Source organism: Macaca fascicularis, chromosome 1 (genome assembly GCF_037993035.2).
Source record: "Macaca fascicularis isolate 582-1 chromosome 1, T2T-MFA8v1.1".
Lineage (NCBI taxonomy): Eukaryota > Metazoa > Chordata > Mammalia > Primates > Cercopithecidae > Macaca > Macaca fascicularis.
In genome coordinates, this window is record NC_088375.1 from 167,550,980 (window position 1) to 167,566,589 (window position 15,610).

At 39.5% G+C, this 15,610-nt stretch overlaps 1 protein-coding gene across 3 annotated transcripts in view; it reads left to right on the plus strand.

Moving 5' to 3' along the window:
• C1H1orf141 (chromosome 1 C1orf141 homolog) overlaps positions 1–15,610 on the plus strand; it is a 63,093-nt gene that overhangs the window by 14,328 nt on the left and 33,155 nt on the right. For all 3 annotated transcript variants that reach the window (XR_012418948.1, XM_045369200.3, XM_074004246.1), the window contains exon 4: positions 12,142–12,254. Coding sequence is in view for 2 of the 3 variants with exons in the window: in XM_045369200.3 (XP_045225135.2) it covers positions 12,142–12,254 (113 nt within the window). In the remaining variant the exon portion in view is untranslated. The remainder of the gene's footprint in view (positions 1–12,141; positions 12,255–15,610) is intronic.

A 15,610-nucleotide genomic window follows, 5' to 3' on the forward strand; every position in this document is an offset into this window, starting at 1 on the left:
AGTCCAAGCAGCAGCCTATCTGAACTATGGCATCTGCATCTAAGACCACTCCTATCTACTACCTTCCTGTCTCTCAGTAGCTTTCCTTATGCAGCAGTTTTGTACTATCCCTCAGACTGAAACAAACTTCCTTAGATATTGGTGAATTCAACCAAAAGATACAGTTCCTAGTAACACTCATAGTTTTAACACTCCCTGTATAATTTTTGTTTAATAAAATAGAACACTTGGCTGGGCGGCTGTGGCTCATGCCTGTAATCCCAGCACTTTGGGAGGATGAGATGGGAGGATTGCTTGAGCCCAGGAGTTTGAGACAAACTTGGCCAACACAGTAAGATCCTGTCTCTACTGAAAACAATTTTTTAAAAAAAATTAGCCAGACGTGGTGGTGTACACTTATAGTTCCAGCTACTTGTGAGACTAAGGCAGGAGGATTGCTTGAGCCCACGGGTTTGAGGCTACAGAGAGCTATGATCACACCACTGCACTCTAGCCTGGGCAACACAGGAAGACTCTATCTAAAAAAAACAAAAAAACCCCAAATACAACTCTTTAAAATAGCAAAACATATTAATTCCTTGCTATATTTAAAAATATAAGAACTCAATTAATTTATGCAAAAATGAAGAAATATAACAGATGTTGTAAATTGCCGTTTAATTCTCTGGACATACCAAGCATTGCTATTTTATGTAGTCCCCTGTGGGTCTCTGTCTGTTACCTTTTTTTGTTGTTGTTTAGAAGCTTATTGTATTATCTCCTCACATGCCTGGTTATTTTTTTATCGAGAATGGGACAATGCCATTGTAAAAGTATAGATATTTGAAGCTCTAGATGGTTTCTTCTCCAGAGAAAATTTGTCCTGGTTTTTGGCAAATGACTAGGCTAGGGGCATTTGCAATCCTAGATCGGGTAGAGATCATTCAACACTAGACTTCTGTTCTTTTGAGGGCTTGTCTATTTATTGCTCTCCATTAAATAGGTTACGAACTATAAAGCTTTGGGGTCCCAACCCAAGTCCGAAGGGTATTCTGGGGCCTTTCTTCTGTGGGTCCTGAATTTCAGTTTTGTTTCCATAGCCCTATAAGTTTGCTAAAAGCAACACAGGGCTTTTTGAACTCTCCTGCTGATTTGGAATTGACAAACATGCAAGTCCAAATGCCATTCTTACCTGAGCTTCACTCTTCTTACAGCTCTTGGCCCCCTAAATCCTTACTGCTTTGGGAGCTCTCAGGTATACTCAAATATTTTGATATTTTGTCCAGCTTTTCTAGTTGTTCTTAGAGGGATAACTAGTCCAAACCACCAGCTTCTATTTCCAGAAGTGAACCCAAATTGCTATTTAATGTAATATAGTTGACCTTTGAACAACACGGGTTTGAACTACTTGGTTCCGTTTATATGTGGGTTTTTTCAATAAATGCATTCAGGCCTCCGTATCGGTAGGTTCTGCATCTACAACCAAACACAGATTAAAAATACAGTATTTGCAGGATAAGAAACCACGTATATGTGGAGGGCCAAATTTTTGTATTCAGGGGTTCCACAGGGCTGACTATAGGATGAGTATGCTGAATTTTGGTCTGGGTGCAGACGTTTTTCCAAAGCACTCCATGTGATTCTGACACACAGCTAGCAGTTTAAGAAGCACTACTACAGGCCTCTTTATTTCACACTCCCTCAATCAAGAGATCCCAATATGACAGCCTATTTGCCACTCATTCATTACAAATGGATGGTCTCTGTCACTGTCTGATATTACCTGAGACCGAAATAGCCTGAGCTTCTGAGGTGTGGAAGGAACCTACACTTGCCATGAAGAGTAGTCCAAGAGAAATCACGGATCATTGAAAGGGACTCTTACTTGAAGGAGGGAGATGAAGCCAAACAATTAGAACGGGTGGCTCCTAATGAGTCTAACTTAATGGAAAGAACAGAAGAAAACTTTAGACAATATGTCTCTTAAGGATAGAAATAATCAGGGGGAAAAAGACATTAAAAATAAGCATTTCTGAACCAACAGCTACAAAGAAAAATTAAAAATAGAATACAAGCTGAGTCTGGTGGCTCACACCTGTAATCCCAGCTACTCAGGAGGCTGAGTCAGGAGGACTGCTTGAGACCAGCATTTAAAGGCTGCAGTGAGCTATGACTACACCACTGCACCCCAGCCTGGGTGACAGGGTAAGACCCTGTCTCAAAAAAAAAAAAAAAAAAAAAAACCCTTAAAAAAAATAGAATATTGGTGAAAACTGGGTCAATAATAGAGGCACAATCTAGCAAATATAAAAAAAAAATGGAAGTCATATTGACAAGAAACATTTAGTATGGTTTGGGATACTCAATATGTAAATATGTGCTTAATACATAAATTAGAAGAGAGAGACAGATGTTTAGGAAATAATCAAAGTAATATTAGAAAAAAAATGCCCATGGTTTGAAGATAGACTTGAAGTTTCAGATCAAAAAGGTCACCAAGTGCTCAACTTACGGTAAAATTACTTAATTCAAAAGGCAGAAAAAACAAGTTAATTACAAAGGAAAGGAAACGAAATCAGTTTTATAGATCTCTCTGCATCTCTGAGGCTAGAAAACAGTAAATTATTTCCAACTTTTGAACAGCATGGCAATTGAGGAATCCTCTATTTATATGAAACATCATTTATGTATGAGAACAAAAGAGTTTTTTTTGGAAATGAAAGGTTTTAGAAAGTAATCTACCTATGTATTTTTTTTTTTCTGTGAAAATTACAGGGAAGAGTATTTTCCCAAATTAAAATTAAATATGAATAAAATAAAGATCCCAAGCTGGGTATCTTATTACAGAAAAAATATTTTAAAAATTATTCTATGATGCCACAATGTTCTGGGATTCTTTCTCAAAGCTGCCTTCCTATAAAAACATAAAACATTCCAAAGAATTTCCATAAGCAATTTCCAGTTGGGAAGGGGGAGCTTTCAGAGCAACCCCATGCTTCCATCTGAGCTTTACCCTTCCCATGGGTTTCTTTCCTTTTCATGAAAGTACCATTTCAATGACCTGTCCCAGTGATAAGCAGTCACCTTCCTATAATTCCAGCCTATGCAACTCAAAATCAAGGCCTTAATCTGTACTTCCCTTAGTTCAACTAAGACAGGGTATAATTTCACAGGACTTTTTTTAAATGTAAGAGCAAAAACAGGCAGAGGGAAGAGGGGATCAATTTTTTTAATGCAAAAGGACAAACCGATAAAATTTACAAAAAACAGATTTATGATCTTGTAATGGTGAGCCCACCACATTTATAATTCCAAATTCTACTTCTCATTTTCTATGAGAACCTAGAGCTAGGAACATTTTTTTTTCCATAGATTATTGGGGTACAGGTGGCATTTGGTTACAAGAGTAAGTTCTTCAGTGGTTGTTTCTGAGATTTTGGTGCACCCATCACCAGAGCAGTGTACACTGCACCCTATTTGTAGTCTTTTATCCGTCATCCCCCTCCCACCCTTTCCTACAAGTCCCCAAAGTCCATTGCATCATTCTTATGCCTTTGCATCCTCATAGCTTAGCTTCCACATATCAGTGAGAACATATGATGTTTGGTTTTAGGAACACAATTTTTATTCCTAGCTCAGAGAACTGGTGCAGAAGATGATAATCTGGCTACTCCTTTTTTTCTTTTCTTTTTTTTTTTTTTTTTTGAGACAGAGTCTTGCTCTTTCGCCCAGGCTGGAGTGCAGTGGCACAATCTCGGCTCACTGCAACCTCCCTCTCCTGGGTTCAAGAGATTATCCTGCTTCAACCTCCCGAGTAGCTGGGATTACAGGTGTGTACCCCTGCACCTGGATAATTTTTTGTATTTTTCGTAGGTACGGGGTTTCGCCATGTTGGCCAGGCTGATCTTGAACTCCTGTCCTTAAGTGGTACACTCTCCTTAGCCTCCCAAAGTGCTGGGATTATAGGCATGAGCCACCATGCCTGGTCAATATGGACACTCTTATTGTTGAGTAATCAATCATCCTTTGTCTCTGATCCAAGAGTCTCATATCTTCTGCCAGCATTGATGAAACTGCCAGGTGAACTTGTTAGCTGGTAAGTAGGGTCAATCCCAGACTCAGTGGTTTTTAACACCTACTTATAGGGAAGCATAGGAGTAGAATAACTCATACTTGGATCCTCCTTAAAAACTGGTAAAAGTAATTGTAGCTCAGTCCTCAGTGAGGGTGTTATAGAACACCCTTATCCAGGTCTCTGTTAGCCTAGAAGAAAACTATATATCCATTTTATCTATCCTACAATTCTATCTGCTTCTAGATAGCAGAATTTATAATTTAGTTACACCTCAGCCAAATCAAAAAACTTAATCTATGTAATAAAATGGAAACTTTAAAAAATATGACAAGAGACTATATAAACCAGAAAAGAAAGTCAAGATCAGTTGAGGACAGGATTTATAAATAATTAATCTTATAAATCAAATGTATAACACTTAGTTTTTAATTCAATACATGTATTATAAACCATGTTAAGTATACATTTGTTGGAGGACTAAAAAAAAGAAAAGCTGTCAGTCTCCCAGTACATTCACCAAACTTTGGCTTTCCCCTCCTAAGCACACTGAACTTTTTTTTGAGACAGAGTCTTGCTCTGTTGCCGCCCAGGCTGGAGTGCAGTGGCATGATCTCGGCTCACTGTAACCTCCCTCTCCCAGGTTCAAGCGATTCTCCTGCTTCAGCCTCCCGAGTAGCTGGGATTACAGCCATGTGCCCCCACACCCAGCTAATTTTTTGTATTTTTAGTAGAGACAAGGTTTCACCATGTTGGCCAGGCTGGTCTCGAACTCCTGACCTTAGGTGATCCACCCACCTTGGCCTCCCAAAGTGCTAGAATTACAGACATGAGCCACTGCACCCGGCCTAGCACACTGAACTTTTAAGAGTACTTGGGAAACTTAGTATGTTTAACACCTCCAAAAAAAATGTTAAAATGACCACAGTTTGGAAAATTGAAGAGAAAACAATGGCAACATAAAGGCACAATATTGGTAATGAAGAAGAAGTTATAGCCATGGATATGGAAGACATTAAAATAATTATAATGAACGCTTTGTGTAACTACATTGCTTGACACGTGTGTAATAATGGATGAACTTTTGGGAAAATATGAAAGGGAAAAATCTCAACAAAAAAGAAAACATAAATAGATCAATAACTGTAGAAAAATTTGAGGAAGCAGTCAAAGAATTCTTTTACAAAAGTACCACTTTGAAGCTGTGTCAAGGGTGAGTTTCTTTGTAGTTTCAAAGAACTATTTAAATAGTTTTGGAACACAGACAAAGGTGAAACAGTTCTCAGTTCTTTTTTGCAAAGGTAGATTTGATCCTTAAGTCTGACCACAAGAATAGAAAGCAAATATAGATTTTTTTTTTTTTTTTCTTTTTTAGACGGAGTCTCGCTCTGCCGCGCAGGCTGGAGTGCAGTGGCCGGATCTCAGCTCACTGCAAGCTCCGCCTCCCGGGTTCACGCCATTCTCCTGCCTCAGCCTCCCGAGTACCTGGGACTACAGGCGCCCGCCACTGCGCCCGGCTAGTTTTTTGTATTTTTTAGTAGAGACGGGGTCTCACCGTGTTAGCCAGGATGGTCTCGATCTCCTGACCTCGTGATCCGCCCGTCTCGGCCTCCCAAAGCAAATATAGATTTTTAAAGAAACATAAAATAAAATATTAGTTTTAACTATTTCATTGCTTATTCTTGATTCAGTGACATAAAAACATAAAGCAGGGCATAGTGGCTCACACTTGTAATCACAGCACTTTGGGAGGCCAAGGTGGCCTGATCACCTGAGGTCAGGAGTTCAAGACCAGCCTGGCCAACATGGTAAAACCCCGTCTCTATTAAAAAGACAAAAATTAGCTGGGCGTGGTGGCGCATACCTGTAATCCCAGCTACTCAGGAGGCTGAGACAGGAGAATAGCTTAAACCCTGGAGGTGGAAGTTGCAGTGAGCTGAGATCGCGCCATTGCACTCCAGCTTGGGCACCAAGAGTGAAACTCCATCCCAAAAATAATAATAATAACAAAGCAGTTTTATATTTCTCTAATTTCGCCCTGATCACTTTGGTTATTAAAAGTCTGTCCAACTTAGTATTTTAATCTTACCCCTCGTCATGGCTTTCCCTTCCCTATACAAGCCAGTCTAGTGACACTGGAGGAGCTGAAATGGAGAGGGGTATGGTCAGTAATTTGATTCTTCTTGTTCCCTCATCTGAAAGTAGCAGGCTGATATGGTCCTCTTGCAGCACACCTCCTCACTCTTCTAATTTCTTTTTCCTCTGATATGGGTATAGTGGTGTGCTAAAGCCAACTCATACCAACTTATTAGAGCTGCTGGTTGAATTTTCAGCAATTTTGTGAGATGTTTATTAAACACTTACCATTAAAAATTAAATTATATAAACTTAAAATTCAATGGCATACTAAAAATAAAGATAATACTCAGAACTCATCACTTCCTAATTATTGTACATTTTACTATTATCCATGGTTTTGAAGTTATTTACATCTATTATATCCATACGGTAGAAATTTGTATAAAAGTATGCTACTACACATCTCTTCCAAATTTCACATTTAATTATATCACCTTGGTAGAAATTGACAATGGGAGTATTTACACCACAGCAACTGGCAAACACTACAAATCAAGGCTTGAGTTGTTGTCTGTCTAGATTTAAGAAAGTGAGGAAGAAAATGTTAATGATGAAGATTAAACTTAAAAGTAAGTGTTACCAAAAAAAGTATGCCTTACCTATAGCCATTATGCTTTGAATAGCACAAAAAAATAAGGAAATACTCAAAAACTATTATTTGGTTCAACAAAGAGGTAGCTTACGCTATTGATGAATGAGTAAAATTCCACATTAGAACTACACCCAAACTCAAGGTTATTAAAAATTTACCAGCACACCCCCTGTATGGGAGTAAAGGAGGAGGGTGAGAGAAGACAAAATTTCTTATTAACTTTTCCAATTTTTTCCTTAGTCATCAATCATTTTCTGGCCAACTTTAGTCATAAAGAGCACATGTGAGAGATCCTCAGAGGAACCCATTCTCCAACCAAGGAGAGCTTCCTTCAGCTACAACTCTTCAAATTCTTCATCAACTCATATACTCTCCAATATATGCCACAATTTCTTCTGCAAAGGATCCCCAAGCTTGCAGTCAGCAATCTGGGTGGAGTATCAGCAAAATGACCCAAACACAGTTACTATCTCAGTATCCATTTGACCTCCTATATTAGTCAGTTCAAGCTGCTATAAAGAATACCTTACTCTGCGTGGTTTAAATAACAGAAATTTATTTGTCATAGTTCTAAAGGCTAGGAAGTCCAAGATCAGTGTCTGGTGAGGACACTCTTCCTGCTTTGCAGACAGCTGTCTTCTTATTGTATCTTCATATGGCAGCAAGAAAGAGAGGGAAAGATAGCACCTCTCTCATGTCTTGTAAGGGCACTAATCCCATTCATGAGGCTACACCCTCATGACCTAATTACCTCTTAAAGGCCGCACCTCCCAAAAACCATAACTTTGGGGATTTAGACTTTAATATATGAATTTGAAGGGGATACAGATATTCAGTCTGTAGAATTCCACCCCTGTCCCCTCCAAATTTATATCTTTCTCACAAGAAAAATACATTCATCCCATCCCAATAGACCCAAAAGTCTTAACTGGTTCACCATCAACTCTTAAGTCCAAACTCTCATCTAAGTATCATCTAAATCAGATATGGATGAGACCTGAGGTAACAGTATCCTGAGGCAAAATTTCTCTCCAATTGTGAACCTGTGAAAGCAAACAAGTTGGATGTTTCCAAGCTACATTGATGGGATGCGTGTAGGATAGACATTCTCATTCCAAAAGGGAGAGATAAGAAAGAAGGGAGAAATGACAGGTTCCAAGTAATTCTAAAACCATGCAAGGCAAACTCTATGAGATCCTAAGGTTTGAGAATAATCCTCTTTGGCTTAAAGCTCTGCCTTCTAGATTCAGTAGACTAGTAGTGCTGCCTCCAGAACCCACTCAGGCAGTGGTCTCGCCTCTGAAGCTCTGTTTGGTGGGAGTTGCACACCCATGGCCCCACTGGGCAGGGATCTTACCCTTTGAAACAGAAATGGAGGCAGCCCTGTCCCCTGAGTGCATGCCCTCTGGGCCTGTTGTGGGAGTGGCAACCCTGATCATCTTTGAATTGCTTTTGAGGTCCTTCTTCCCTTGTCTTGAAAAACAGTGTACATTTATAGCTGAACAGCTGCATACAATAGCTGTATGGTCTGGTCCTGTAGAATCTTAAGAAGTGCAGCAGTCTTCTTTCATTTTGTCCCACTTTCTCTGTTTCCCTTAGTCCCAGCTGGCAGTGTTTCTGCTGGTATAATCCTATCTCTATTCCTGGCTTCTGTTGAGATGGCTGATTTGGTCCCTAGTACACATCCACACTGACCTACCTAGCAAATGGTCAACTTACCATACCTTTAGTGTTCTCTCCCAAGCATACTTTTTCATTTTTTGTAATATGGGCAGACTGAAAATTTTTCAAATCTTTAATTTCTGGTTCCTTTTTCCTTAACAATTTCATCTTCAATTAATTTCTCTCCTCTTGCATTTTACTATAAATATCAGTAGGAACCAAGTCACTCCTCAACACTTTGCTTAGAACTAACCTCAGCTAACTATCCAATTTCATTGCCTGCAATTTCTACATTCTGCAAAATACTAAAACACAAACACAAGCCAAGTTATTTGCCATTTTATAACAAGGACCACCTTTCCTCAAGTTTCCAATAACATGTTCTTTACTTCCGTCTGAGATCTCATCAGAATGGCCTTTACCATCCATATTTCTACCAACATTTTATTCATAATTACTTATGTATTCTCTAAGAAAATGGAAGTTTTTCTCTTTTCTTTTTGAGCCCTCACCAAAGTCACCTTTAATATCTCCTTCCTGGCAATGTCAGCATTTTCTAGCATGTACTTCCAAACTCTTCCAGCCTCTACCCATTAACCAATTCCAAAGCCACTGCCACATTTTCAAGTATTTGTTACAACAGCACCCCACTGCTCATTACTAATTTCTGTCTTAGTATGGGCTGCTACAATAGCACACCATAGCCTGGGTGGCTTAAACAACAGAAATTTATTTCTCACAGTTCTTGAGACCAGGAAGTCCAGATCAAAGTTCCAGCAGATTGGGTGTCTGGTGAGGGTATTCTTCCTGGTTTGCAGACAGCTGTTTCTTTGTATGTTCACGTCATGAGGAGATAGACAGAAAGGCAGATAGAGAGAGAGAGGGAGAAGGAGTTAGATCAACTCTTCTTAGAAGAACACAAATCCTTTTCATGAGGCTATACCCTCATAACCTAATTATCTCCCAAAGCTCCCACTTCCAAATACCATAACATTAGAGATTTAAGCTTCAGCATTTGAATTTGAGGGGGACACAAACATTCAGTCCATAGCATTTCCTCAGAAACTCAAATATCCTGGCCATGCCAAACAGTGTAGTGCAGGGTGCCTACTTTACCTGCTTGATTTCACCTGCTCCAAATTTGACCTGGGGCAAATCAGCAAGTGTGGTGTCTAACAGATGTGCAGAGAAAAGAGGAAAAAGCCACAGCAGACCCTAACAGGTCAATGACTTACAATTCTGATATTTTTCTTTTTTCCCTCACCAGTTTTCTTTTATTTGAAGGCCTAAAAGAATCTCTTGCTCCAAGTATTCGTGGATCTTTGTAGAATATAGAGTATGTATTGCTCCTTTTTACTCAGCTATGGAGTAAAAAGTCACCTGGTCACCAATTCTAAGGCAACGGAATAATTGCCACTCAACAACTTATTTTAACAACATGAAATCCAAAACTATGTTAAATAAATATTACTCCACTATGACTAAGTGGAGTAAATTTCAGGAATAAGAATCAGTATCCTCATTTATCTCTATGACATTTTGTTGATCACTTTCTAAACTTTATTTTACATAATTCTTACAACAATCCCTTGAGGTAACTATTAGCCTTATTTGACATATGAAGGACTGAGATTCATAGTATTCAATATTCTATGGAAGTTCACATAGAGTCAAGATGCAAAGTAAGGTCTAACTTCAAAGCCTATGCTCTTTGGTTTACCACAAGGAAATTCATATGTGAATATCTTTATATACTTTGCAAATGAGTTTGAAAAAAATACTTTAGCAACATAAGTATTTTAAGATAAAGATAAAATATTACCTCCTTAACAAGACTGTATAGCCAGCATCATCCTTAGAAACCCTTGACTCATTCTCATTCAAGTTAGAAACAGAACAATGCCCATTCTCACTAGTATACTACCCTCTTCTAGAAGTCCTCCCCAATGATATTAAATAAGAACATAAGATACATTTTTTTGAAGGAACACATAAATTATTTTATGAAGATTACATAATTATTTATTAAAAGAGAGAATAAACTGAAAACCCATTGGAAAGTATAAGATGATAAGAAAGTTCAATAAAAATTTACCAAAAATCCTATGCATTCAATAATTATTTTTTTTCTTTTGAGACAAAATCTCTCTCTGTCACCCAGGCTGGAGTGCAGTGGCACTATCTCAGCTCACTGCAGCCTCTGCCTTCTGCATTCAAGCAATTCTCCTGCCTCAGCCTCCTCAGTAGCTGGAACTACAGGCACATGCCACCACACCCGGCTAATTTTTGTATTTTTACTAGAGGTGGGGTTTTGCCATGTTGGCCAGGCTGGTCTCGAACTCCTGACCTCAGTTGATCCACCTGCCTCAGCCTCTCAAAGTGTTGGGATTATAGGCATTAGCCACTGCACCCGGCCTATTAGGCATTCAATGAATATTAAACATGTGCTATGTACCAGTCATGTTATAGGTGCTAAAATACCACAGTGAATAAAACACATAAGTAGTCTGCCCTCAGAGTTTACAATCTAGGATAAGGTGGGGAGACAGATAATAAATTAAATAAACAAATGAATATATAATGTAAATTCACCAGTGATGAATGCTGTAGAGGAACAGGGGTTACTATTTTAGATGGGGGAAGTGGGATGGGCTGGAAAGATCTTTCTGAGGTGGAAATGTGAGTAGAGACTGAAATGAAGGAGTAGGCCACGTCAACCCCTTGTGGAGAGAATACTACAGGCAGAGGAAAGAGCAAAGTCCTTAAGTGGAGCCTAAATTCCTTTCCCTGAACCAAACAGCTAGAAAACTTGCTCAGCGTTCATGTGGAGGTGAGAGGTGAAGGGGTATGCAGAGAGGGGCCTGGAGTGGCAATCAGTGGAAATTCTGCTACTCAGAAATGAGAACTGGGGGAAAAGTTTCTGTCTGTTAGGGAGCATTTTGAATTTTACTCAAGTTTGATAGGAAACAGTTGAAGGAAATGATAGTCACATTTATATTTTACAAGTCTTGCTATGGCTGTATTGCGAAGAGAATGTTGAGGACAAGCATAATAGCAGGGAAAGCAAACAGAAGAAGGCTAGAGACATATGGAAGCAGTTCAGATGAAAAAGGGGTCTTGGACTTGGATGGGAGCAATGAGGAAAGAGGTGTTTGGATTTGGAATCTATTTCAAAGAAAGACACAGTAATATTTGCTGATAGGTTGGGAGTGGAAAAAGAAAAGGAAATAAAAGATGTCTGCAGACTTTTTGGCCTAAGCCTTTGGTTGACCGGAGATGGGGAAACCTGGGTGAGGAGAAGATCAGGAAGGGGGTGGAATCAAGAATTTGGTTTTGAATATGTTAAGTTCGAGATACTTACAATTAAGCTAAGTGCAGGAGTCATGTGGGCAGTTGGATATGTAAATCTGAAGTTCAGAGAAGAGGTTAGAGTCCGGACTGTAAATCTGGGACGTCGGCCTACAGACAACAGTTACAGTGTGGAACTGGATTATATCCCCCTCTACTTTAAATGACTAAAACTAATATTTTCAGCTCCTATTTAAGCAGTCCAATGTTTTGCACTTTGTACTATGATAACATTAACATAACATCCAAGTCTGTGTAACTAGGACTTCACCACATTTCTCCAAATTTATTTATTAGATTTATTTTGTAAATTTTCTCATTAATTTAAATTAATTTTTATTTCTTCCAGGCGTGCGTCTTTCAAATGTGAGCCTGAACCTAGAAAGAGTAATTTTGAAAAGTCAAATTTAAGACCATTCTTTGTTCAAACAAATATAAAAAATAAAGAAAGTGAGTCAACAGGTAATGCTTTGTGTAACATATTTACTTCTTTGATTTATTAATGGGTGCTTTATTTACTTTATTGATGTGTGTCTTAAAAGTTCTTGATAATTTGATGTCTCTGTCAAAAGCATTTCCATGAACTATAAAAAAGAATTTAGTAAGAAGAGATGTTAAATATCAGAATGGACAATTTATACAATTCACAAAATAGGAATATATTTTTATGTTTATAGGGTTATGTGTTTTTTTCTTCTAGAAACAAAATCTCTGAGTTTCCTTTCAGCTCAATACTGAGAATTTCCTTGTTATTGTTTTTTAAAAGTCAAGTATGACCAGCTTGCTTAATAGAAACTTACTTTCAGGTTAGAAATTTTAGGAATCTGGCCGAGTGGACGCAGTGGCTCACGCCTGTAATCCCAGCACTTTGGGAGGCAGAGGCGGGTAGATCACCTGAGGTCAGGAGTTCGAGACCAGCCTGGCCAACATGGCAAAACCCCATCTCTACCAAAAGTAAAAAAATTAGCCTGGTGTGGTGGCACATGCCTGTAATCCCAGCTACTCAGGAGGCTGAGGCAGAAGAATCGCTTGAACCCCAGGAGGCAGAGGTTGCAGTGAGCTATCATGCCACTGCACTCCAGCCTAGGTGACAAGAGCGAGACTCTGTCTCAAAAAAAAAAAAAAAATTTTAGGAATCTGTGAGCTAGGAATCAGCATTATCAGTTCTCAGAGAATTTGAACATTTCGTGTTGCCTTAGTTTTTGTCTTTCTCTGGCATTATCAATCATTCCATTGCATGATTCTCATCAACCTTCTTAACTGAGGTTTCTTGACTCCACATCACCCCATATTACTTAATTTTTCTATTGTGCTTCATAACCTGATTTCTCAAAGAATTTGTTATACACACTGTTATTTTACTTCTCATGATTCACTTTCTTTTTTTTTTTTTTTTTTTTTTTTGAGACGGAGTCTTGCTCTGTAGCCCGGGCTGGAGTGCAGTGGCCGGATCTCAGCTCACTGCAAGCTCCACCTCCCGGGTTTTAGGCCATTCTCCTGCCTCAGCCTCCCGAGTAGCTGGGACTACAGGCCCCCGCCACCTCGCCCGGCTAGTTTTTTTTGTATTTTTAGTAGAGACGGGGTTTCACGGTGTTAGCCAGGATGGTCTCGATCTCCTGACCTCGTGATCCGCCCGTCTCGGCCTCCCAAAGTGCTGGGATTACAGGCTTGAGCCACCGTGCCCGGCCTATGATTCACTTTCATGATGTCATATTTCCTTATGTGTCTCATTATCTTTGAATGTGTGCTGGACACTATTTGGAAAATTATCTATAGGAACAATTTGAGAACTAGGGTGATGGTACCTTACTCCAGAAAAGATTTTTTTTTCTTTTTTCTTTTTTTTTTTTTTTACTGTTTATGCCAGGTATCTGGAGGCAGTACTTGTCAGAACATACCAAAGCATTCAAGGCGTTACTTTCCCTAAAACATCCAGGTGGCAAGCTTAACTATTCTAGTTCACCCTAAGGATGTAACCCTTTTGGATCCCAGGTAAAATGAATAGGTGTGGAGTTTTTTTGTGGAGGAAGGAAAGTGGAGAACATATTAAATATCAAAACTTTGGACCTTTGGCCAGCTTTTTGTTTTTTTCTATCTCAAGCCATGAAGCTTCCAAAACTTGATCTTACTTTCACATCACAAATACCCTCAGGGAAAAAGTAGCTTGGCATGTTGGGCTTACCTATCTGAGTTCTTATCTTCTCCTAGATTTAAGACAAGAGGTCCCTTATCATCTTTGAAGTCTATGATTCTCTTTAGACTTTAAAAAATAGTCCATCTAGCCTTTTAAGATGTTGCAGCAGGAGGGCTGGTACTAATTACCTGGCCTTCCATAATGGTAGCAGAAATCTCTAATCCATTTTCTTTCCTTAAATCATATAGAGATCTTTTAAAAGTAGGGTGATCCTGATTAAAGCCTCTTCAGTGGCTTCTCACTGTACTTAGTATGAAACTTGTACTCCTTACAAAGGCCTGGCTGAGCACAGTGGCTCATGGCTGTAATCCCAGCACTTTGGGAGGCCAAGGCAAGTGGATCACTTGAGGTCAAGAATTTGAGACCAGCCTGACCAACATGGCAAAACCCTGTTTCTACTAAAAATACAAAATTAGCTGGGCATGATCGTACATGCCTGTCATCCCAGCTACTTGAGAGGCTGAGGTAGGAGAATCCCTTGAACCAGGGAGGCAGAGGTTGCAGTGAGCTGAGATTGCACCATTGCACTCTAGCCTGGGCAACAAGAGTGAAACTCCATCTAAAAAAAAAAAAAACAAACAAAGACCTGTCTATTGTGACTTTTGTGTGTGTATTCAACCTCATTCCTTACCTCCCTGGCCTTCATTTAAATTGCATCTTCAACCAGGTGGGATGGTTCACACCTGTAGTCCCAGACCTTTGGGAGGTCAAGATAGGCAGATCACTTGAGGTCAGGAGTTTGAGACCAGCCTGGCCAACATGGTGAAACCCCATCTCTACTAAAAATACAAAAATTAGCCAGGTGTGGTGGTGCACACTTGTAATCCCAGCTACTTGGGAGGCTGAGGCATGAGAATCACTAGAAGCCAGGAGGTGGAGGCTGCAGTGAACCGAGATGGTGCCACTGCACTCCAGCTGGGCGACAGAGCAAGACTCCATCTCAAAATAAATAAATTGCAACTCAATTAGCCTCTTTTCAGTACAACTGCCAGATTTCCTGAGAGGAATATATATTTTCCCCTCTGCCTAAACACTCTGATACTCTATTCATGCTGCTTACAGCTCATTTGCATATTTTGGTTAAATGTCATCTGTTCAGAGAGGCCTCCTCTGACTACCCTATCAACAATATACCTTTTTTATGGTTCTCCCTCACCAAAATGTGTTTATTTTTGTTACGGAATAAATTTCAATTATTCACCCTTTGGTTTTTTTGTTGGTTTTCTTTTCCTGACAGGGTCTCACTCTGTTGCCCAGACTGGAATGCAGCGGTGTGATCACGGCTCACTGCAGCTTCAGCCTCCCTGGGCTCAGTAATCCTTCCACCTCAGCCTCTTGAGTAGCTGAGACTACAGGCACACCACCACACTCAGCTAATTTTTGTACTTTTTTTTTTAGAGACAGGGTTTCACCATGTTGCCCAGGCTAGTCTCGAACTCCTGCGCTCCAGTGATGCACCTGGCCTGGCCTCCCAAAATGCTGGGGTTATAGGTGTAAGTCACTTCACCAGTCCAACGTCTTGGTTTTTTTTGTTTTTTGTTTTTTTTTAATCTTCCATATTACCCACTAAAAATCTCCCAAGATATATATTACAACATAACATCACAGTCAGGTTACTCATCAT